The sequence below is a fragment of the Porites lutea genome, chromosome 3 (assembly GCF_958299795.1).
Source record: "Porites lutea chromosome 3, jaPorLute2.1, whole genome shotgun sequence".
NCBI classification, from domain to species: domain Eukaryota; kingdom Metazoa; phylum Cnidaria; class Anthozoa; order Scleractinia; family Poritidae; genus Porites; species Porites lutea.
In genome coordinates this window covers 39,414,407-39,437,984 of record NC_133203.1, presented here as the reverse complement: position 1 = coordinate 39,437,984, position 23,578 = coordinate 39,414,407, and the positions used below count along the sequence as shown (strand labels likewise).

The window sequence follows — 23,578 nt, the reverse complement described above, 5'->3', positions numbered from 1 at the left end:
TGGCGTTTTACCGTCGAAACCTTTTTTGTTTTTTTTTTGAAATCTAGTTTGGAATTCAATTCACACCGTGGCTCACCCAAGTGTATTGGTGTCCTGGTTTCCTCGCCGATAGATCAAAGTTTCTGCTCTGTACTGCGGCAAAGGAACAATAATTGCAAGCGAATTGTACTGTTGTGGTGGTTGCAGTTGTTGTTGTTTTTTTTTTTTTTTCATATTGCCGCCGACAAAATGCTAAATATGCTTCCTAATACACTTTTAAATAACACCAAACAAATTGTAAAACAGCAGAAAAATGAGAGAAAGAACAAAGCAAGGACCTTCACGATGATGTTGGCAGTGGGTCGCCCAACCAGTTCCTAGCCTCGCCCGACAGGGCTTAACTTGAAGGGAAGCTACTAAAAACATCGAGTTTCGCGAGGGTTATTGCGAGATACGCATTTATTATCTAAATAATGATGCAATGCACTTGAGTTAAATAGCAAGGGGTAGAACGCTTGGACATGAAAAGCTTACCAGTCTCAAATTTGTTGCGGCTGCATGCTTGCTAGAGGCCCGATCGTACGCTAACCACACGCGGCCGGTGAACGAAAAATGACGTCAACACGAGACAATACACTAAAAGGCCTCCAGCCAACCGCCAATATCGTCCATACGCCGTTTTGGCTTTTTAGACGCTCGGGGGGAAGGAGCAACGGGCGATACCGGCGGCGAAAAAGTTGACACAAAGAAGGGACAACAAAGTTTGGCCTACCTTGCAATTGGTTAACCGATCCGATGCTGGTAGCAGAAATTGGTAGGAAACCAAGACTAGACGCAGCCAGATCCAAAGCTTGAGAATGCAAACGAACGTCGTGGGAACGCCCCCAGCCACGCTTGAGGCTACCGGAACGCTTATTGTAGATGTAGTTTGTTCGGCTGAGAGCGCTGATTTAACGGCAGCGACCACGGAGGCGCGGCCAAAAAGGCAAAGGACGGCACGTCCGGAACGCTAGTCAGATGCGATGGGCTCCCAAACATCGTTCGCACAAGAATGAGGAACTTCTGGGATGGCACCCGTTGTCAAAGCGGGCAGTCGTGAATCCAGCGGCAAAAAACCGGCCGCAAGGCTGTTGTTTGTGTTACGTAGAGACATGCGGCGAGTAGAAAACGGTGTGTAACGGCGAAGACGGCAAGAATCCACAATGATTCGCAAGTAGGCAAACATTGATCCGCTACGATCAGCAAGAATCCGCAATGATTCGCAAGTAGGCAAAAATTGATCCGCTACTATCAGCAAGAATCCGCAATGATTCGCAAGAAGGCTAAAAATGATCCGCTACGATCAGCAAGCAACGGCGAAGACGGCAAGAATCCGCAATGATTCGCAAGAAGGCAAACATTGATCCGCGACTATCAGCAAGAATCCGCACTGATTTGCAAGAAGGCTAAGAAATGATCCGCTACAATCAGCAAGCAAAGCTACAATGCAAAGCAACACTAGCAAAAGGGCACACAAGGAGCCCTGCAATTCCCCGCGGGCCGCCCCGTAGGTCACATACTGAAGTGGGAGAAGACTGCTGGCCAACTCGCTCGAGTTTAACTTTGCCTAAATGATATTTAGCCACATTGAACTTTACGGAAAATTTGCGTTATCCTTATTAGAAGGACCACGTATTGAGAACAGTGGTCAGTCAGATGCCTTCTCAGCTTTAAAATTTGTTATCCTTCAGTGTACAGTAGCCTGCATAGCAGATGTCAAAAGGGGAAGGGGAACTGGCAGGAAGGGAAAAAAAGGGACGCTAGTTTTAGCCTGCGTGGCGGGCTGTTGAAAGGGAAGGGAAAAGGGTTTTGTATCAGCGTTTTAACGTCCTGTCTCCTTTTCATTTCGTAGATTTTCATTTTTTTTCCGTTCCATCTCGTTTCGCAAAGTACAGTAAGCTTGCGAATTATACCTTTTCTTCGCTCTAAAAGTCTAAATCACATCTGTTCCAAATTGCGTCTTTTCTCTTTTAAATCGCACCATTTTTGCTCTATATTGCATCATTTCTGTTTCGAATACAAAATGAGATGTAAAAGCCTTTTCATTTCTGCTTTTCTACAAACCGGCTACTTGGTCAAATAAATATTGGTACTGACTGAATTCGGCGACTTGAAAATGGCTCGTCCGATTTTAAAATCACGCGTATAATTTCAAACCACTCACTTCAATTACCATGATAAATTGCATGTAAAACATTCGGGAAAATAATACTGAAGCCCCTTTAAAATCTAATAGGCTCAAGTTGCCCTAGGATGAGCAAACAGAGACTAATTAGAATGCACGTCTCAAGATCAAAAAGTACTCTTTATAGCCTAAAAACCAATTTTAATGCATTTAGGAGGAAACCGTAGTTGGGTGCCCCTACCACTTAAGAATTCAGTGGCTAACAAAAACCTGAATCTGAAAAGAATGTAGAAATATGCCCAAATTCTCTAAACTGAAATTCTTCACAAAAATGTATCATCACACCATTATATTGTGGATGTTTGGGCTGAAAGGGTAAATGATGACGTCATTAGTCACGTGGTTCAAAGCAGTCTTGATGAAGCTAAAGACGCGCACTCCAATGGAAGAAAACAACGAGGAGCTCACGTCTAACCTTGAACCCAGATCTGGGTACGACATTAGCTCAAATCATTTCACCGATCGGTCATTGTAGGAGTGTGTTTCTTGCGTCCCTTGCCAGGCCCTTGCCATCTATTAAACTGACTACCTAATAGGGCCTATCATTCGCATTATGTTTTTGACGTTGAGGACGGTAGAATTCGAAACTACAGTCAACTCCCTCATAGCGACCACTTCCCATCAACCTCGTCCGCAGGGCTTTTATTTAAGGGAAAAGCCCTGGGGACGAGGTTGCACTTCCCGTAAGCGACCACTTTGTACTGATACTTGTTTTGCTTCGCAGCGAAACACCGCTTCAAAAACTCTCTCGTAAACGACCACTACTCAAATTTCTTAAACTACCGCGATCACTTTTTAGGCCAGAAGATATTCCGTTTTGATTTCTGTTCCCTGTAAGCGACCAACCGGCATAATCACGTAGGATTGTAACAAAACTATTACTTGAATGTGACAAAAGTTCAGTTTTTCGAAGCGCCTTGAACAAGCTAAGCGTGCGGACAGATTTTAGCAGTTGACTTACAATTAATAAGATGGCTGAAGTCAATCTGTGAGTAAACATTGATGCAAACTGTTCAGCGCTTTTCAACGTGAAACCTCATTAAATGCCAGATTGTCTATTTGACTAACTTTAGCTTGTAATGTAAGAACGTTATGTAATTATGTTAATCAGGCCAGTTTGAGTTTATTTTCTTGATTTTTCCCGTATACGACTACCGCCCGTAATCGACCACTTTATTGTGTAGCAAGGGACTGGGTGATCGCTTACGAGAGAGTTCAGAGTATCTCGAAAGGATCCCCCCCTCCCCCCAAAAAAATTTGTTTTGAATCTAGAAATGCCTAGTTAGAAACGAAAGTAATACAAATTACAGCCCGAGTTCTATATAAATACCTTTGACCAACCATTTTCCAACTTCCAACTTCTACTTAAATTCGCAAATAAATTAAAGAATATATTGGGACTGGCCTACCCGTAACACGCTTAAATAGGGTGACCCTATTCGTTAGAATGGCGAAATGACGGAATATTCTAAAACACGGAATATACGGAATATTCTAAGACGCGGAATTTACAGGATATTCTTAAACAGAACACGAAATATTTTATACGGAATATTCTAAAACGCAAAATGAGAGAAAATTCTCTTAAAAAGGATATCAGTCGACTCCCACAACTCGAGCCCTCGCGACTGACTCGAACCTCATGCTATTAAACAGGGGCACCCAACGTCAATTTTCGGAAAATATCCGGTTCGGAAGACGATTTGAGATCTAGAATTTTCGGAACATTTGTTGTAGAATTTCCTGCTTGCCTGCCTCTCCTTAGCCTGAACTTCATCCGATCGCTTCGAGTCGTTTTATCCTCTTAACAACGTCGTTACTGAGGGAGTAATAACGACTCGAGGTAATCGGATGAAATTCAGGCTAGCCGCTCCTAAGATTTTTCGAACATCTAAAAAATGGTATAATTGCCAATTTTTCACGGATTTTTACCCTAATAAGGTCACCTAGAATTTTCGGGAGCCTTTTTTTTTGGCTGAAATTTTCGAAAACGTAAGTTTTGATCCCTATAATTTTCGAATCACTAGAATTTCACTAGGAAATTCGAACAGATGAAAATTTTTTAGGGGATAAAAATATGCCTATACCTAACGTTTAAATACTAAAATACGTTTAACAATGCTATGTTTGAGTGGTTTTGAACTATATTCTTGTTGGGTGCCCCTGATTAAACTCGAAGTAATACCAATTTTTGTTCCTCTTCAGAGCATTTTTATATAATTTTACCGTCAATGACTCGAACCATGTTTTAAGCGAGTAACAAGTCAAAAAACAGACTTAATCACGGTTTTGAAGGCCATGTTGATGGGTTGGCAGCGGCGTGAAAATATACAGTGTTGTGTGTAAACGTTTTTTCTTCCTGCCGACTTAAATTCCCGGGGAAAATTGCAGACACATGTCTGGAGAATCTAAAGCAAGCGACCGATCAAATTTTGGCACAGGTGTGGCCCCAATTAATTGTTAGTACAGTCCTTTGCTGTGAAGCTTAATTTTTACAATTCCTTTTTTTTTCCGAACAGCCGCTTTACGAAAATTATCCGACATTAGATTCCCATAAAAACACTGTAATTTATCAAGCGGTTGCCTACCCTTCAAGATGGCTTCCGAAACCATGATAAGGTGTATGGTGTAAGGAAGTACGAAAATTGAATTTTTAATTCAAACAACCGTGTATTATTTGCCTCTACAGTTTTGTTGTTTCATTCCTTCAATTTCAATTTTAGCCTTGTTTTAACAGCAGTAAATAAACCAACCGGCATAGTGGTTGCTCCTTCAAATTGGCGCCAAAAAAACGCCCGGCAGAGACGCGCGCATGCTCTCCTGTTTAATTTATTTTTTTACGCCATTTATATTTATATTAAATTCAGCATAATTATGTCATTCTGCAAGCCATGCCACATGCCATTCCGTAAACTCATTCCGTCTTTTACCCTCACCGCAACCAACACGCGATTCCGACGTCAAAACACTACAGCACTCGCCCGCTACCCAGGCAATAACGGTGGAAAAAAACAGTTTTTTCCACGAACATGACAAACACCCTCTACACTTTCAAAATGGCGATCGGAAAACCCGGAGACGTAAATAATGGCGTGTAAAGTTAATCACGTGATTATCTCTGACCGTTGCCCTCGTCTCTTATACATTTTCTTATCAATAAACCTTTTTAGTTTTTGTTTGTATGTTTTGTTTTTCCATTTCAGGCCATGTGATGTTCCCCAAGAGAACTGTTTCTTTATCCACGTATGCGTAAGTATTTATAATTTATAACTAGTAATAGTTGACACTACAGCTGCCCCCGTTCTGTATATTGTCGGTCAATAGTATTCTTGCTGGTTGTGTAGCTCTTTGAAATATACCGATTCATAAGGAAGATTTTCACACATATTCCATACAATAGGTGAGATAAATACAGGAAACGCAAGGGTCCATGCACAGTTTCAGCTCGATTTACACAGCTTTGATCAAAACATTCTCAGTTTCGAGAATAGTTTATTCTAAACCATAAGAAAAGATTTAACTAGAAGTTGAATTTTTCGCTATTTCTCTTCCCCTTTTTACATTCAGTTCATTTTATTTGCCGGAAATTAAGGATTAGAAATTAAAAGGACGTTTGATCGTTTGACGCTAGCGCATTCTAGTCTTATTTGAAACTTTATAACAGAAGGACATCTGTGAGCAGAGAATAAGTCAGCACAGAATTTGATTGTCGGCGAATTTCTGTAAATGTCCATCACAGTCTGCTGGTGATAAGCTAGCCGTTGTTCACTCGTCTTGATTGTTTGAAACTGATTCTTATTCCGGTCAAAAAGAGAGAAAGAGTGTCTGGCAAGGTTTCCAATATAAATCAAAGATTTGTGAACTCGTGTCTGGCCAACTCTCCAAGTGTTGATATATACATAGTTAAAAACACCTTATAACCCCTGCGCTTATCGAGTGTCTTTTGGCCCATAACTTTCAAAACAACTGCTCCACAGAATGTCACTGCGTAACGCAAAAGAGTATCGAAGTGTGACTGCACAATAAATATCGCAAAATCAGCCTGAGCGGTCCCTTCGGGATTTTCTGTCTTTACGTCATCCTAACCATTTCGTACTTGCGGGCGCAAACAATAGAAACGTCATCATTACCTACCGATTCCTCGCGGCCCCAGTTCGAGCAAATCGAGATTTTTTCTAGTATACTGACTGTATATTTGAACTGTAAGTACTGTCCTTAATATACGCGCGAGTTACTAGGGTGCCTCCGAGGGCGAAATCCCTGCGGGGGCAAAAAGACAAAAGACAAATTCCTAATTGTCGATAAGTGAATTCACATGACACGAACGTCACGTAACCTAACACGAAACAAAAGGTTTACGTGCGTTAAAGAACCTTTGTGTAACTCAGTCATATTTGACAACAACTCTGATCTACACACCTACCAGTCTTTTGACGTTTTACAGTCGACTCCCGTTACTGCGGACAACCTTGGGGGAAGATTTAGTGTCCGTAATAGTAGGGTACGAGAGAAAAAAAAAATGTTCTCTCTAATTTAAATTTGTGAAATAATATGTAAAAGTCCCAGAAGCATTGTATTTTCAACAGTTCTTTACTTCTTTTAACTATCGATCATAAAAGATTAAAGATAAGATTGTAACTTAATAGATGTAAATATGCTGTATTATCACTTCCAAGCTCCAGCAATGACAAGGGATACATAAGAAAGGGCTTAAAAAACTAAACGGAAACTCCAGTAATGTGGATGGCTAAAATGTTAACTTGCTGTCAAACATGTTTTTTATTGTTCTTGGCAGCTCTTTTATCGCAGAAATGCTGCACAGAATACTCATAACAGAAACCTGTCTAACGACTTTTACAGTAGAGTGTCAAAATAACGCAAAATCTTCATAAGCTCTAATGGCAATGTGTTTTCTCCCTAAAATGCTGTACAGCAGTCAATTGTCTACTCTTTTACAAAGAAGCGGTCGATAGTACTTTTTGTCATCTTTTTCTTTACTGTAACGTCGCTTTATTCTTTATGTCGTAAGAGTCAGGATTTTTGACGAAGTACTTAAGTGTCCGCTACAGCGAGAGAAAAAACAAGTAAAATGTAGCGCTTGGCGGCAGGAAAGTGTCCAGATTTCCGTAATACTGGGAATAGCGGGAGTTTATATCATTCATTTCTTTATGCGTTTCGCCTGGGGGCTGGTTCCTTGATTCAGGGTGCAACGAAAGTTAGTTTACAGCCTACCGTTCGGGCAAGCTGTAGCTAGCATGTACTAGCCCACAAGTCATTTCAACTAGCCCCAAAACCCTTTATGATTAGCAGAATTGATTACAATCCCTCTGTAATTTGAATTTCCCCCAAAAAACAGCACTTGCCCATTGGGCAAGTTAAGAACAAAAATCACTAGCCCGATAGGAAAATCCACTAGCCCCGGGCTAACAGACACGGCTTTCTTTGGACCCTGCTTGATTTTATTTAAATTCAGTATTTCTCACTCGTTAGGAAAGGTGATCGACTGGCAATACTCTGGTCGATAAAACTGGATAGTTAAAAATCTATGTTACTGACTGGGCAGTAGATGTTTAAATCCATTGGATAAACCCCTTTCCAGGGAATAACACAAACTAATTAAAAAGTTATTTCCATTTTTACTTTTCCTATGAAAAGTGATTCATATGATGGATAGCCTAATCCAATATTCAAACAACTGGTGCCTGTATGATTAATATTGCAAGTATAACAGGAATGCCTAAGAGGTTGTTTACATGACACTGGGGGCAACTTTCACGCCGGAGTGAGTTCACTCCGGTTCCCCCTGATGGCTCTGCATTTGTTTACATGATACCAACACAAAATGTCATGCCGGTGTGAGTCACCCCGGCGCGAGTTCACTCTGGTTGTTGTCCCGGGGTGAGAAATTCACTCCGGTTCGTTTCAGTATCATGTAAACGCGAAACGACCACATATTTCGGTGTGAAATCGGTCTGCTGGTAGTCTGGAACAGGTAGCACATGCGTTATGTTTGCGATTTTGAATCACACATGTATTTTATCAACATGACGTGTACCTTCAAATAGCGAGATATGAAATGAGCCAGTCATCATGTAAACGTGATAAGAAATCAAAAAGTCATCCCGGTATGAAATTCACGCCAGTGCGAGTTTTCTCATGTAAACACCCCCTAAGAATTGGTGTCCACCTTCAAAATCGCGAAGTCTAAAGTTGAACCTCTCCACAACGGCCACATTGGAGACAGAAGAAAATGGCCGTAGTAGAAAGGTTCTTTACGAACCACCTGAAGGTATATATCTCATGTGATTTTCATAATGTTGAAGAAGAAGAGATTCACTACTCATCTCCTCTTGACAAATCCAACAGGTATGTCTCTCAATGATGTCTGATCGCTGGTCTTCTATCCTATTGTCTCCAGTCTCTCTCTGTGTAGGTGTGGCGTTTGTAAATCTAATCCTCACATTACTTACTGCCCTCTTACTCTTAAAAGGCAAACCTTTAGAAACAATTTCGTTACTATTACGTTTATGCGAGTGTTTTCTACTGTGGACTTTTTCGTGACTATTAAGGTTATGTGATCGGCTAAAACACAGCTTTTCCACGGTGTGAATTCTTTCATGAGTCCCCAGGTTTCCTGTTTGGCTAAAACACTTGCCACACTGCTTACATTCGTAAGGCTTTTCCCCAGTGTGAACTCTTTCATGCCTCCTTAGGTGTCCTGCTTCACTAAAACACTTGCCACACTGTTTACATTCGTAAGAAGGCTTTTCCCCAGTGTGAACTCTTTCATGCCTCCTCAGGTTTCCTGCTACACTAAAACACATGCCACACTGCTTACATTCATAAGGCTTTTCCCCAGTGTGAACTCTTTCATGTCTCCTTAGGTGTCCTGCTACACTAAAACACTTGCCACAATGTTTACATTCATAAGGCTTTTCCCCAGTGTGAACTCTTTCATGTCTCCTTAGGTGTCCTGCTACACTAAAACACTTGCTACAATGTTTACATTCATAAGGCTTTTCCCCAGTGTGAACTCTTTCATGACTCCTTAGGTCTCCTGATCGGCTAAAACACTTGCCACACTGTTTACATTCATAAGGCTTTTCCCCAGTGTGAACTCTTTCATGGCTCCTTAGGGTTCCTGATCCGCTAAAACACTTGCCACACTGTTTACATTCATAAGGCTTTTCCCCTGTGTGAACTCTTTCATGACTCCTTAGGTGTCCTGCTTCACTAAAACACTTGCCACACTGTTTACATTCGTAAGGCTTTTCCCCAGTGTGAACTCTTTCATGACTCCTTAGGTCTCCTGATCGGCTAAAACACTTGCCACACTGTTTACATTCATAAGGCTTTTCCCCAGTGTGAACTCTTTCATGGCACCTTAAGGTTTTTGCTTCGCTAAAACACTTGCCACACTGTTTACATTCATAAGGCTTTTCCCCAGTGTGAACTCTTTCATGAGTCCTTAGGTGTACTGCTTGACTAAAACACTTGCCACACTGTTTACATTCATAAGGCTTTTCCCCAGTGTGAACTCTTTCATGTCTCCTTAGGAGTACTGCTTGATTAAAACACTTGCCACACTGTTTACATTTGTAAGGGGCTTCCCCAGTGTGAACTCTATCATGCCTCCTTAGGTGTCCTGCTTCACTAAAACACTTGCCACACTGTTTACATTCGTAAGGCTTTTCCCCCGTGTGAACTCTTTCATGCCTGCTTAGTTGTCTTGCTACCCTAAAACACTTTCCACAAATCTTGCACTGTACAGACATGCAGCAGAGCTTTCTGTTTATACCTTTTTGACACAACATAAAAAACATTATTATTACCTTACAAATATCTCACCAAATAATAACCTACTCATTAAACCATTATAAAGAAAAAAAATAGAGAGGCAATACCAGGAGATATAAAGAAAAACCCAAAACAAACTATCTATTCTACAATGTTCTTGTTGATTTAAATGTTCGTTATAAGTGCAATGAAGCGTTTCCTTAATAGAAGTGGTTCACTACAAGGAGAGATCTAAGCCAGCAATCTTCTGGACAAGTGGTCTCTATATCCAATCAACCTCATTTCTTTCTACAAAGACCCCGCTTCTTCCCTGTGGTGCAAGGTTGTTGTAAACCAAACCTCCCTCATTTCCCCCAACTCCGGGGTAAAGTAATCTTTCTTATACTACTAGATGAAAAATTTCTGAAATTTCATTGGCTTAGAGCAGTCGTATTTCAGCTTAATTTGAAATACCTACATGTGAAAATTACAAACCTTTTGCTGCTAGTAGTGTAAACAAATAATAGCATAATTTGTACATGATACTTGGCAAAAATACCACTCGTGATATTTCAAAATTGTCTCAAATTATGTATAACAATTTCGAAATATCACTAGTGGTATTTATGCCAAATATCACTACAAATCATGCTTTTACCTATACAAATCCCCGATACATTGTAAGTAATTTGTATTTGCCCAGAGTCTCCCCTGGGGGAGCTTTCATTTGTGTGCCAAGTTGGGTGCTACTAATAGAGAGGAGAAGTTACCATGGTAGCTCTATTTCTGGATGACAACAAAACCAATGAAGGCAACGGCAAGGAGAACGGCAAACAAATAAAAAGTTTATAATGACAACAACAACTTTGCATGTAAATCACGCTATTTTGTACAGTTCTTTGCCATCGTTGCACCACTGTGACATGAAACTTCCTAATTTCACGAGCCCACTTTATGGAGTAGGTGAACACAACACGAAAATTGTCGCTTTCTTTTTCTAAACTTAGATAAAGACAGATACGGTCCCAAAGAAAACTTCGCCAAGATCTGCCAAATTAAATGAAATTGAATAAGATCAATGTCCAGTAATCTCTAATTTTAAATTTACTCAGTTCTGATAAATGTCTGCAGTTAAAAAATCTCTAAGGGAACCTTCAGTTTCTTTATGAGTTCCACAGCTTGGGACCACAAACCAACACAGCATTGTTAATTCACCTTGTTTTAAATCATCGGTCAACAAAAACGTGGACCCCCAAAAACCTGTGGGGAAGCCCACCCGTCACACACCCCTCCCTACAGGCCTTGAAACAACAAGTATAGGAAGGAAGCAGCTAGGGATTTCTGTTAGTTCCATTTTTAAAACGCTTGCCTGGATGTGACAACACGACCACTGCTCCACCTTCCACTGGAGTCTGTTGGCATATCTGATGAAGTAGTCAGCCCTTCAAGTTCAGCTAGGAATATTAGAGTGCTCTTTGACTTTAATATGAGTCTGGAGTAACATGTTACCGTGGTGGCTAAATCGCATTTTATCACTTAAGAAACATAAGTTACATTAGGAAATATATTAGTTTGCAAAAATTAGACTTTTGCAGTTCCCTTTTATATGGAATACCTAAGAAAGTGGTAAAAACATTTCTGTCAGTCAGTAGAAGAGAGCATATCACCCCTATTTTAGAAGGGTCCACTATCTGCCAGTTGAACAACATGTTATTTTTAAGATATTATTAATAACTTATAAGGCACTGAATAATCTTGCTCCAATCTATCTCTCTGAATAAGTTAAGCAGTACATACCTAGAAGCATAAGAATTGAGGTAGCCAGCAAGTTTAAACAGGGTAACCAACTAAATCGAAAAAGGGCTGTCAGCCCCCCTCTTATTTTAAGGGAAGTTTAGGGGCATACTTCCCCAGAATATTTTTAAACCTTTGGATACCATAAAATGCAATTTTCAGTGTTTCGGGCACTAAATTTAGTAAAAGAAAGATATAGTAATATCTTTTATAAACAGGTTTTTAATCTCAACGCTGATCAATAATAAGTTTAAATAACAGTAAAAAGTATCTTTTTTAGTTTTATGACTGCTTTAATTGAAGTTTTGTCAGAATCATTCTTTTAATACTTAATTCTCAGCCTTAATTACAGGGGCGGGGGGGGGGGGGGGGGAAGTAGCCAACTTCTGAGAGCAAAGTAGTCGACTGGTCTTGTCGGTTGTCAGTGCTTATTGAAACCGCTGACGAGCTCTGAACGTAAGATCTTCTAATTATAGTAATCAACTTATTACTATGGGCTACAAGTTAAGAACCACCTGAACAGACTACGTGTACGGTTACAGAGCCTTCTCATCCACCAGTTACCTTAGAATATAAGCCAAGGTGCCGTGGAAGTCTTAAATGAATTTAAATGTTTAGTTTAAAACTATATTTTCAAGAAGGCTTTTAATTTATGATCATTCAACCAACACATTCCCCACATTTTTATTTGATTTTATTCATATCTTTATTCATTTTTAAAAAAATATTGTAAATTTCAATGCATGCTTCAATTTTCCTTACATTTATGTCAAAACAATTGTCAAAAGCAAATTGAATTCTTCATTGCTTAGGTAAAAATATTTCATGTCTAGTGTACATACACATATTTTTATACATTAACTCCTAGATGCTAGTATAGTTTTAACTGTTCTAGGAGTATATTGAGTAAAGGATTAAAGGATCAAGAAAGGCTGGTGACAAGCTTTGCATCCCATACTTAAAGCGCATGTCTGGCTTGGAAAATCTTGTGGCTTAAGATTTAATCCATTTTCACTGCACACAATAAATTTTAAAAATCGGACACAAGATAGCAGTGGGGAAGGACTAGTAGGGAACAGAAGAACCTTACAAGCTATTCCACCCAATTAAACAATAAGAAAGAAAAAGAAATTGTCAGAAAAAGTAACACAATCTTAACAGTTAATCATGACTGAAAACTGCACTATCATATCATGCTCAAGTAACATGTGGGCAATCAGGATCAAAGCCATTTATCCGCTATGTGTACGGTGTTGCTTCCCAAAAGGGTTACATAGGCCAAGTGCACTGTTTTGGTGCACTGTGCACCATGATGCACTAGTGCACCAAACTAGGTGCACAGGTGCACCAAATTCAATACACTAGTGCACTTATTCTCTGCAGTCACTAGAACGTTAGTCACGTCATGTTTTGCTCTTAAATTTTGGACAATGTTGTTTCTGATTAAAATCAGCTTCCCGAAGACGTTATTTTATGCATTTTTAGTTTTATTTCATATCATCTCATTTGAAGAAGCATCCCTCTCATTTGCAAAAAGTCGAAAAGGATTTCTGAAGTTCCGTCGATTGTGACAAAGGCTCTCAGTGAAAATTTTGAGTCAATTCGGTTGCATGAATGTCTTACCTTCACACAGCTGAAGAATGTAGTGAGAAGAGTTACCTGGGTTCACACAGCAGACATTAAATTACTTGATTTAGTGAAAACTGTTACAGTATATCGTGGGAATATGTCAATAACCATGACAGGAGAAACCACTGGAGAAGTTTGCGAATTCTGAACATTGCAAAACTCGGTGAAACTAGAACTAACAGCTGAATTTTAATGTCACGGCAACATTCGTAAATCTTCTTGAGCTCAACGTTTGTGAATCCAGAATTAATGAGAACCACCTAGTAGGAGTTCTGAGAATCTCCAAAACACTCCCCACATTAAATGTTTCAGGCTGCACCGGTATCACTGATTTTAGTTTTAAAAAAGCCTTCCTAAATTAAGGGTTATTTTCATCAACATTTCCAATTGTACACTTTACATGTAACAGAGCAGTTGATAAACCACATCATCGAAACCTGGGCACTAATGCATCGAAATACTGCACTGTTAACAGTATTTTAAAGTGCACCAGGTGCACATGTTATTAGTATTTGGTGCACTAATGCACTGAAATACTAATAACATTGCACTTCGGTGCTTTAATGCACCAAGCCCAGTGCACTGTTAGTGCACTGTATTACTTTTTGGGATGGCCACCTTGGACTTGCCATTCAGGCAGAGTAAAAAACACTCATTTTGTACGGTGCTTATACAAAAATATTTTTTGGCTATTGTGCATCTTGAAAAGACATTTTCTTCCAACAGGTAAAGAGTATCCGGTGCAAAGGATTTTGTAGGACGCATTCGTTTTGTGTTTGCCATCTTGGACAATGGTAAGTTATCATTTTTCATGCTGATAACATGTCTAAAATTTTGGTAAACTGCTGGAAAGAATGGAAAACAAGCGTTTGTTTCATGTGCAAGTCATACTGGGTAAATAACCGGACAAAGTTTGGCTATAAGTTGCTTGGAGCACAACATTTTATATTTCGGCGTGGTTAATGTAACGTTTGAGAGGTCAACACACAAGTGAATCTGCATTATAATTTTGCAATCATGCCATTCCTACCTCCATAAATGACACTAAGGTTTAGTTAACATTACAATACTATACTAGTGTTGTAATTTCATAAAAATTGGTTGGAACGTTAATTCATAATGATGCAAAAAGCATCCTGATTCAGTCAAACTTTGGGGTGTAAGCGAACACCGTACACAGAACCTATCTTATTGCTATAAAAATTTCTGCAATGTTTGTTGAAGCAAGACAGGCTCAGGTCTTCAGTACTTAGGACAGGTTCTTGGATAAGTTATTCCATAAATAAGGAAATAATCTGATTGAAAAAGTTTACTTGAACAGTTGTTTTACTAATTTACTAGTTTATTACTTGAGAATGACCTGAGTCTCTTATCAGAGCAGAACTGAAAATAGGAGTTGAACAAGCAATTAACTTGACCACACTTGAGTATGTCAAATGTTACATAAAATGTTTTCAGTAAACCAGTGGAAAAAGATCCAATCATGAGAGCCAAATGTTGTTGCTTAGCTTGGTAAGGAAAGTCCATGACACTCATTGTTGGACCCCTCCGCTATTCAAAACCTTGTACGCTGTCTTTTTTTTTTTTCCTGAAAAAATGCTTTTTTTCAAAACTGCCAGTGTCCTGGGCACTTATCTTCAGAATAGCCAGTGGTCAAAGGGTTCAGTTACATGTAGGGAAACTATATTATTTTGTTACACAAGAAAGAGTGATACCTTTTTATGCATTTAGTTACACTTAAATTGGATTGAATTACTTTGACAAATTTAATCAATAAAGCCTACATACATGTATTTAGTAAAATCCAACTAGTGGTCTATTATCAATGCCACGTTCTGATTGGTTGAGCGACTACTAGGCTATATGTTATAGCCCACTAGTAGCAAAAAGCGCAGCCTTTTGGCGGCAAAAAAGGATTAAAGTCTAGCTTTAACTAGCTAAATGTTTTTTATTCTCGATATTTTTGACCAACTAGTTGGATTTTACTAAATCAACTATTCCTCTCGCCCTCATGGCCTCAGAGTCAATAGCCCATTTGGCCTTTGGCAGGGTGTAAAGAAAGGCAGTTTTACAGCCAGCCATTTGCGAAAGCTGTAGTTAGCATGTACTTGCCCACAACTCATTTCAACTAGCCCCAAAACCCTTTTTGATTAGCAGGATTGATTACAATCCTTCTGTAATTTGAATTTCCCAAAAACAAACACTTGCCCGTCGGGCAAGTTAAGAACAAAAATCACTAGCCCAATAGTAAAATCCACTAGTCCTGGGCTATCGGACACGACTCTCTTTGCACGCTGCTTCGGTCTCATAGGCTATTGCGTCAGATCCCACTCGGGCTCAGGGAATAATTGTTAAATAGTTTCTTATACAAAAAAACTAACATAATCATGCGCTAATGTACGATGAGTGTGCAAAAAATACGGTCAAACTTGGGTGGCCTGTAAACCACAGGGTAATGCAACACCACCGATCATATAAAACCTTGATCCAGGGCTCGACATTAACAGCTGCCCATGTGTCCGGGGCAACTAAAAATTTTATCCAGGCAAGTAAGTCTGATCCTACTAATGATAGTTAGGATCCTAGTATTTCTGCGAAAGTTGTAGGTTAACATGACTCAGTATTTTTGTATCAAGTCTATCTTTTGAACTATCAAAACTGTTTTATATATGTGAAGGATTCTATTTACATGCATTGTGCATGACTGAGTAAATTAAAAAGAGATTAAAAAATGATCTTGAATAGCGCCACAAATCATTCTCAAAAACTAGAATGTTTTTCAAGCCTCTCACAAATGTTAACACAAAACATACAGCAAAAAATAGGTGTAGATAATGCTGAATAAATGAGTGTACCGTTCATGTTCATAGCAAGATAGAAAGCACTCCAAATTTGCAAAAGTAATGTTACTTGTGATTTGACACCTCTTGCTTTTCCACGGATCGCGACTTTTTATCAGTTTTTTTCTTCATGCAGTAGCAACCTAACGTTACTAATGCTGGGGAAAATGTCATGATTTTAATATGAAAGGTTTTTTTGAAGACTATAAAATTCATTCAGTGCCGTTTTCAGACGAGAAACTTCAACTGCACTGCAGGAAGTCACAGAAGGATTCAAGACAAGTGCTTGTTTGTTTACCTTGTTGTTGACAGAAATACTATTTTGCCTATGGCTGACGATGTTTTCATTTTAAAAGTGCCAAATGAACAGGGAATTTTGCTGTTTGTTCACCAAATGTTAGCCTGAGAATCATAAGTTTTAGACACCTGTTCAGGCTCAGTGTTTGAAATTTTGGTTGTCTGAGGATAAATCATGCTTAGGCGCCTTTGGCCACCGAGCGCTTGTTAGGAAGCAGCATTGTGAGCTCAAACCTATTTCAATTTGGCACATAAAATTAATGTGAACAAATCTTCGTTTAGAATATTATCCTCATTTATCCTCTGATAACCTTGTTCATGAATATTAAGGAAAGTTAATAAGAAGGTACCCGTTTTGCAGATATAACTTTATTTCATTTGTTTGTACACACATGTCCAATACTCTCGACCAGATTCCAGTGGACAAAACCTGGAGTCCGACGGAGTCTAGTCGAAAAATAAAACCGGAAGTACAGTAGAGTCCACTTGAGCTACCGGAAGTTTAGTCATGAGTGAAACCGGAAGTGTAAACAATACTTAGAGGAGGGTTGGAAAGTCGTCCGATGGAGTCCATCGGATCCATTGGAAACACATCGATTCCGATGGAATCTCAGGAAGTCTAGTCGTGCAATGAGTCAAAACAAGCACACTGCACGTGTAACATAACTCGTTCTTTAAGCCCTAAGTCGAGAATGGCGAGCCAACAGGCAACAGAACTCGTTCTTAAAGCCATGAGTCGAAACAAGCACGGACGTCGGTACACATAAGTCGTTCTTAAAGCGATGAGTCAAAACAAGCACGCTACACAAAAAATATAACTCGTTCTTAAAGCAATGAGCCGAAACGAGCACGCTACGCGAATGGCATAACTCGTTCTTAAAGCCAAGAGTCGAAACAAGCACGGTACCCACGTAACATAACTCGTTCTTTAAACCCTAAGTCCCCCGGGCCCTTATTCGAGACGGACTGGCACGCTTAAAGCCACGAGTCAAAACAAGCACGGTAAAGCTATGAAACGGGGCAAAAGCCCCGCGAAACGAGGACAGTACACAAGTATATGCTTCGTTCTTTAATGGTAACTATAATATGAGCTACACTTGAGTAGAATTATTAAAAGAAACATACTGGTAGGGGGTAGGCATAACATTGAAATTGACATTACATGGATACAAAATGTACTAAGTTATTGACCTTTTACGCGCGCTCGCGTTTCGCTCGCTCTACTATCCCTGGGGAAAAATGGGGGACTACTCGTAGTCTACTTTGCATGTGAAAAGATCACCATTGCTATGGTACAATATAACAACTCACACCTTTTACAGAAAAAAAATTATTCATTTAATAAGTGAAGTTAAGTATTTCAGTGGTATAAAATAAATGGAACATATTGCATGGCCGCTCGGAGATATGAAATTTCTCTTCTCATGTTGAAACAATATTTCACTGCTTCCAGCAAGGCTTACCCTTCCTTCTCTGTTGGATTGCTGTTAATCATACCTTTGTTGAGAAAAGCATGGACAAAATTCTTATAACAAGTTAGAGTTAATTTGTGTTTTTCATGTAAAATCATGCATGCCAAACCCTATTCTGCACCCTACAGGAAATAATTACGTTGGATATATGCACGCAGTTTCAGTATGTAAAGGGTGTGGGGAAACAGTGATAGATTTAGTACAGGGTATTTTTCAAAAGGGTAGCACCTGGCTATGAGCCAGGGCACAAATAAATTACAAATACTCAATCATTGTTCCAAAGACTTTCAATGCAGGATTGTAGCTTTTATCCTGAATATTAGACAGTGGTATTACATCTTAAGAAGAGACAGTAAATTCCTTTTAGCTTGTGTTTTGCTTTCCCCAGTGTGAATGAAGAGGTGTTCTCACAACAACTTACCCATCATAACCTTAAAATTTATATAGGTCTTGTGTCCAAAAATTATTGATGTGACTTATACACAATTTTAAAGAAAGCATTCTTTGGAGCACTATCACATGGCTAGGCTTGATTTCCATGCCCTAAATGTTGTCACATATGACCTACATTGGGGAAACATAGCATCTGCGGTAAAAACCACAAGCTAGTAAAGGTCTTTAATATTACTTCTCCTCTCATAACTGTACTTAACAAAAAATTTTCTTTGGCATTGTATCATGCACTGTATTTTACTAGCTTTATAGCCACTGCACTGCTTTCATCCCATTCTCAATGCCCTTGTCAAAGACAACTTTGAAGAAGAGGAAGAGTGAGCACAAATATTCAGTAAAGGGGCCAGAGGAAAAGACAAAAAAACCATGTAACATTGATTTAAAAATTGCAAAAATAATTATGTCCCAATTAACCAATCACTTCCTGCTATCCTACTATTTAAAAGCTTTCCCAATATTTCCCCACCCAAATGAAGCCAGTAACAGTGTCCATTGAAAGAAAAAAAGGGTAGCAATAGAAGCAAATAAAGAAGGGAAAGCGAAATTTGTGACTGCAGCTGAGTTCCTTTAAAACCACGAAATCATCTCATGATTTCTATACATGCCCCAACTTTTGAAAATAATATTTTCAATTTGCATCTGTAACTGAACGCTGTGAACTACACGGCTTTTAAATAGTCTTCTGGTAAGATTTAGCTCATAAGCCAGACAGTGACTAGAAAACGAAGCCACTAGCTCCAAAACAAGTTTCTCAGCAAAATTCCCACGAGAGGAATGGGATAAAAAACAAAACAAAAACAACAAAACAGCAACGAGCTGAACTAAAAGGATAACTATTAAACAGGGGACTCAGGAATGAAAAAAGGTTTATCAGACTGCTTTAAAGGGGCTGCTCTCACTTGTCCATTTTCATCAGCCAGCTCTAGGAACTCCTGCACCTGGAGCCGACTGATGCCTGGCCTTTCCAAAGCTCCCAGCAAGGCCTGTCCCTTTGCCCTTCTTTCACCTGTCACCATCTGTGCCTTCTTCAGGAATAGCCGCCTTCTGCAAATAAGACCTGACTTGTTATCTTCATTGTCAGAATTGAGAGGTGGGATAACAGCTTTAGTAGGTACAGGGGAGATTTCTGATCGTTTTTTGAGATATCCTCCTTGTTCCTAATGTCATTGGGGGAACCAGACCTGATAGGTTTCTTCACTTCCTCATCTCTCTTTACCTATGAAAGATTGCAAGAAAAAGGTATGACAGAGAAAACAAAATTAAATAAGGTGGCTTGACTGGATTTTTTAGGGGGGATACCTTCCAAGTTTTAAAGCATTAACTACATCAGCATGAGTAAAGATATGGGAAAAAGGCTACCAAACATTACTATATTATATATACATGAAAATTTCTTATTATCTAGGTTTTATTGCAAATGGAGTCGCCATGGCAACCTAATGAAACCAATATGTTTTTTATTTATGTTTGTGTTTCTCTGTACCAGGAGTGTTTTTTAGAAATGGCTTAAGGGAGTATGTACCTGCCATAACTGCTTCAATTATGCAAAGTTTGAACAAATTCTGTGAGAGCATTTTCGAAATATTTTGAAACAAGTTTTTAGAATCATAAAAACAGTGAAATAGCATGCTATATATCCACACAATTAGCTAATATGTTAAGAAAATGTTAAGCTTTCGAAGCACGGTTTCATCTCATAATGATTTGATTCCGTTGAAAACTGTGTACAAAAAAAAAAGAGGGGAATTACTCTGGGCGATCGCGAGTGAGAAGAATTTTATTAACCTACATTCAGCTGCTTTTGTTACAGTTTTTGCACATAATTTGGTCCATGCCTACAAATTTCACATTATTCAAAAAACCACTTAATAAATTTTTTCATAAACTTACCAATCTCAAGGTCAATTGTTAATAAATATACCCTGCAAGTTTCAAGAACATTGAAAACAGTGAAGGCTTTTAAAAAGGGCCTCCAATATAACCAGGGTTGTCAGAAAGTTTTGAAGTAGATGACTGAGTTGTCAAAGTAAGCAGCCAGCTTAGGGATACTTTATTTAAAAAACGTCATCTGCAAAGAAATGCTAAGCAGAGTAGGCGGCCAATACTAACCAAGTAGGCGGCACTTTTCAACGGCAGCCTGCTACTTTTGACAACCGTGTATAACCAAATTTTCCCTTAGTGAGTGTCCTCATTATTCAGTGGCATTGTTTTCAAGTTTCATATGCACATGTACAATTTTTTTTTAGCAAAAGAAATAAATTTACATTTAAAAGAACTCTAAATTACTTTCCAAAGAAATATCCGGAAAATGCTAATAACTGTCTTGTGTCATGGATAGCAGTGAGAATCGAAACGGTGAACATCACGGCTCATCATGTAGGATGTAATACAACTAACTACATGTGCGAGAGAACTACTGGAGAACTGACAATTTGACTAACAATAGACGACTGTTTAACTGTGACAATAGACGGATCAAAGCGCACCAATTACTGATTACGAGTCTTCATAGCCAATAACATCACGGCTTAACTGACAGACGACCGATAACATTGCAACGTAATTGACCAATCAGATCAATAGCCAGATATAATACCATCGACTAACGTGATACAACTCACTTTGACTCTGAAGATGACTACCGCACAGGTTGTCGAAACTTCAGTCACTGTCAACAACAACAGTCCTATTCAGGACTATGTTCACCCGGACGATCAAACTCAACCTGCTTTTGAAATGACTCCTGGGTTCAAACCTTTCACAATTAATTATCTTACTTGGGTTACAACATCACAGCAACTTTTAGAAAGAGTTGCTGCGATTTTCTTAAAAGATTAGCTAGTTGTGTGGATAGCATGCTATTTCACTGCTTTTATGATTCTTAAAACTTTGTTTGAAAATACACTGTATTTCCAAAATGCCTTAATTGAGGCAATTATGGCAGGTACATAATCTCTTAAGCGTTTTCTTAATAACACTCCTGGTACAGAGAAACACAAAGATAAAGAAAAAATGTAATGGTGTCATTACATTGCCATGGTGACTCCGATAATTGCAATAAAACCCAGATCATAAGAAATTTTCATCTTTATATAATACAGTTGGGGTAACCTTTTTCCCATGGACATCTTTACTCATGCTGACATAGTTAATGCTCAAACTTGGGGGGTACCCCCCTAAATCCAGTCACGCCACCTTAATTCTGGCTCTGTTCAACAAAAAATAAAATGAAATTTTTAACAATTCCAAAGTCAACAGTTACATGTATTACAGTACCTCACTGTAGCTATTTTCTTTCTCTCTTTTTCTCTTGAGGGCATGACAAGTCATAAGAGGCCCAGTAGAGGTCAAATATCTGACATAAAGAGGACATAGCTTGATCCTCTTGTTTTAGCTTGAATGTGTTTTCTAAAATAACATAGAAGAATTCCTCACATCAGATGTTGCCAGAGAGTTTCTTTTTCTATCTTTTTTCTATCTATTTTTTACTCACTGCCATAAGAGTTTCTGAGTTGCAAAACACACCCTAATACCAGATTCAATTTGATTGGAGGGGGAGGGTGATATTCTGCAGATTAATTTTGTTGGAAAAAAGTTTTGTAAGAAAATCTCTCTCTGATCATGAGCAAAAATATAGTATCAAGGTCATTTCATGCCAACATAATTACTGAAATTTGTTTAACACCTTCTGGTACTTTATTATTCAAAATCAAGACAAACTTGCAGAAATTATATTCTATACCTGATGCTATATGTGGTGTATGTGCTGTAGCTGAAATGCATTCTTTTCTTAAATCAGAGCTTTCTTTAGACTAATTTTTCTGTGCTGGAGACTTTCATTCTATTCCTCTAAACTACAATGAACAAGTTATTACTACTGTTATTGTAATAATAAACTTTTAAGAGTATTGTTTCACTAAAATCTGTTATATTTGATTGTTGCATTGTCAAATAGAAGTCCATGACCGAAAATAGCATTGTGTACATATTTATGTTGCAGATTGGGTTCTCCCCACTTTGTTCAGGTATAGCAGATAACAAAAAGTAAATACTTTATGGAAAATGGAGTAAGTTTGAGGGCATTTAGAAAAGATCATTATTTTCGATTCAACATATTTTGCTTTTTTTGATTGGTTGCCCATGGGAAAATTTAACCTGAGATCAGGTCCAATTTTAGTGGTTCTCAGAGCATGATCTCTGGTTAGGGAAAATTGGAATTTTAGGTGACATCTTTATTGCCTCTAGAAATATTACATGGCCATGGTTATATTTCCACTCGAGGGGAGTAATTTGCAGGTTGCAGGTCAGAATTTGGAAAAAAAATGTCCTGAACGGTTTACAGATCTTCCCAAGCTCTTAAAAACAGAACATTACAAAGATGTTTTGGTGATATCATATTCTTCACAGGGTCATGCAAAACCGGAAATATCAGATCTCAGTTCTATAAATTGATTCTTTAGTCCCAGGTCTTTCAAGGCAAGAAGGAAGGTTTTCAAATTGTCAGATCAGCTGATCTCATCACTCCTGCCAAAGCTAGCATATATAGTTAAAGAAAAGACTGGTTCATCGTCGCTATTATTGTCTGCCGTACCTACGATAGAAAAGGAAATTACACAGCCAAGGTGACCCAATTTATAAGTGCACTCGACTAAACGCACAATAAAGTTTCATCTAAGTTTAAAAGCAAAAACAAATTTCCCTGAAATCCATGTTGGATGGACGTTGTGGATACCCAGCACCATTCGTTATTCTTTTTTTTTTTAAAGTGTAAAGCGACAAGACAAAACAAAAATATATTATCTCGAATTCCAACTGAGCTTGAGAAATTCTGATTTGTAGTGCAGTGTGGTACTATGGCCAGAATTGAATTTAAAACTTACCTCTTTGTATAAAGAGGGAATCGCAAAATCTAACTCCCTCCAAACAATTATTTAAAACCTTCCTTCTTACCTTGAAAGGTCTGGAACTAAAGGATCAATTTACAGAACTGAGATTTGAGATTTCCAGTTTGGCATGATCCTGTCAAAATCATAATAACAACAAAACATCAGGGGCATGGCTAGGAATTTTCAAAGGGGGGATCACACCGTGTCACACCCAGGGTACTTTTGCAT

At 38.7% G+C, this 23,578-nt stretch overlaps 1 protein-coding gene across 1 annotated transcript in view; it reads right to left on the bottom strand.

Moving 5' to 3' along the window:
• The window catches only part of LOC140929989 (uncharacterized), a 150,033-nt gene that overhangs the window by 103,185 nt on the left and 23,270 nt on the right, over positions 1-23,578 (bottom strand). Inside the window, exon 3 of the mRNA XM_073379659.1 lies at positions 9,184-9,826. Within this exon, the coding sequence (XP_073235760.1) occupies positions 9,184-9,826 (643 nt within the window). The remainder of the gene's footprint in view (positions 1-9,183; positions 9,827-23,578) is intronic.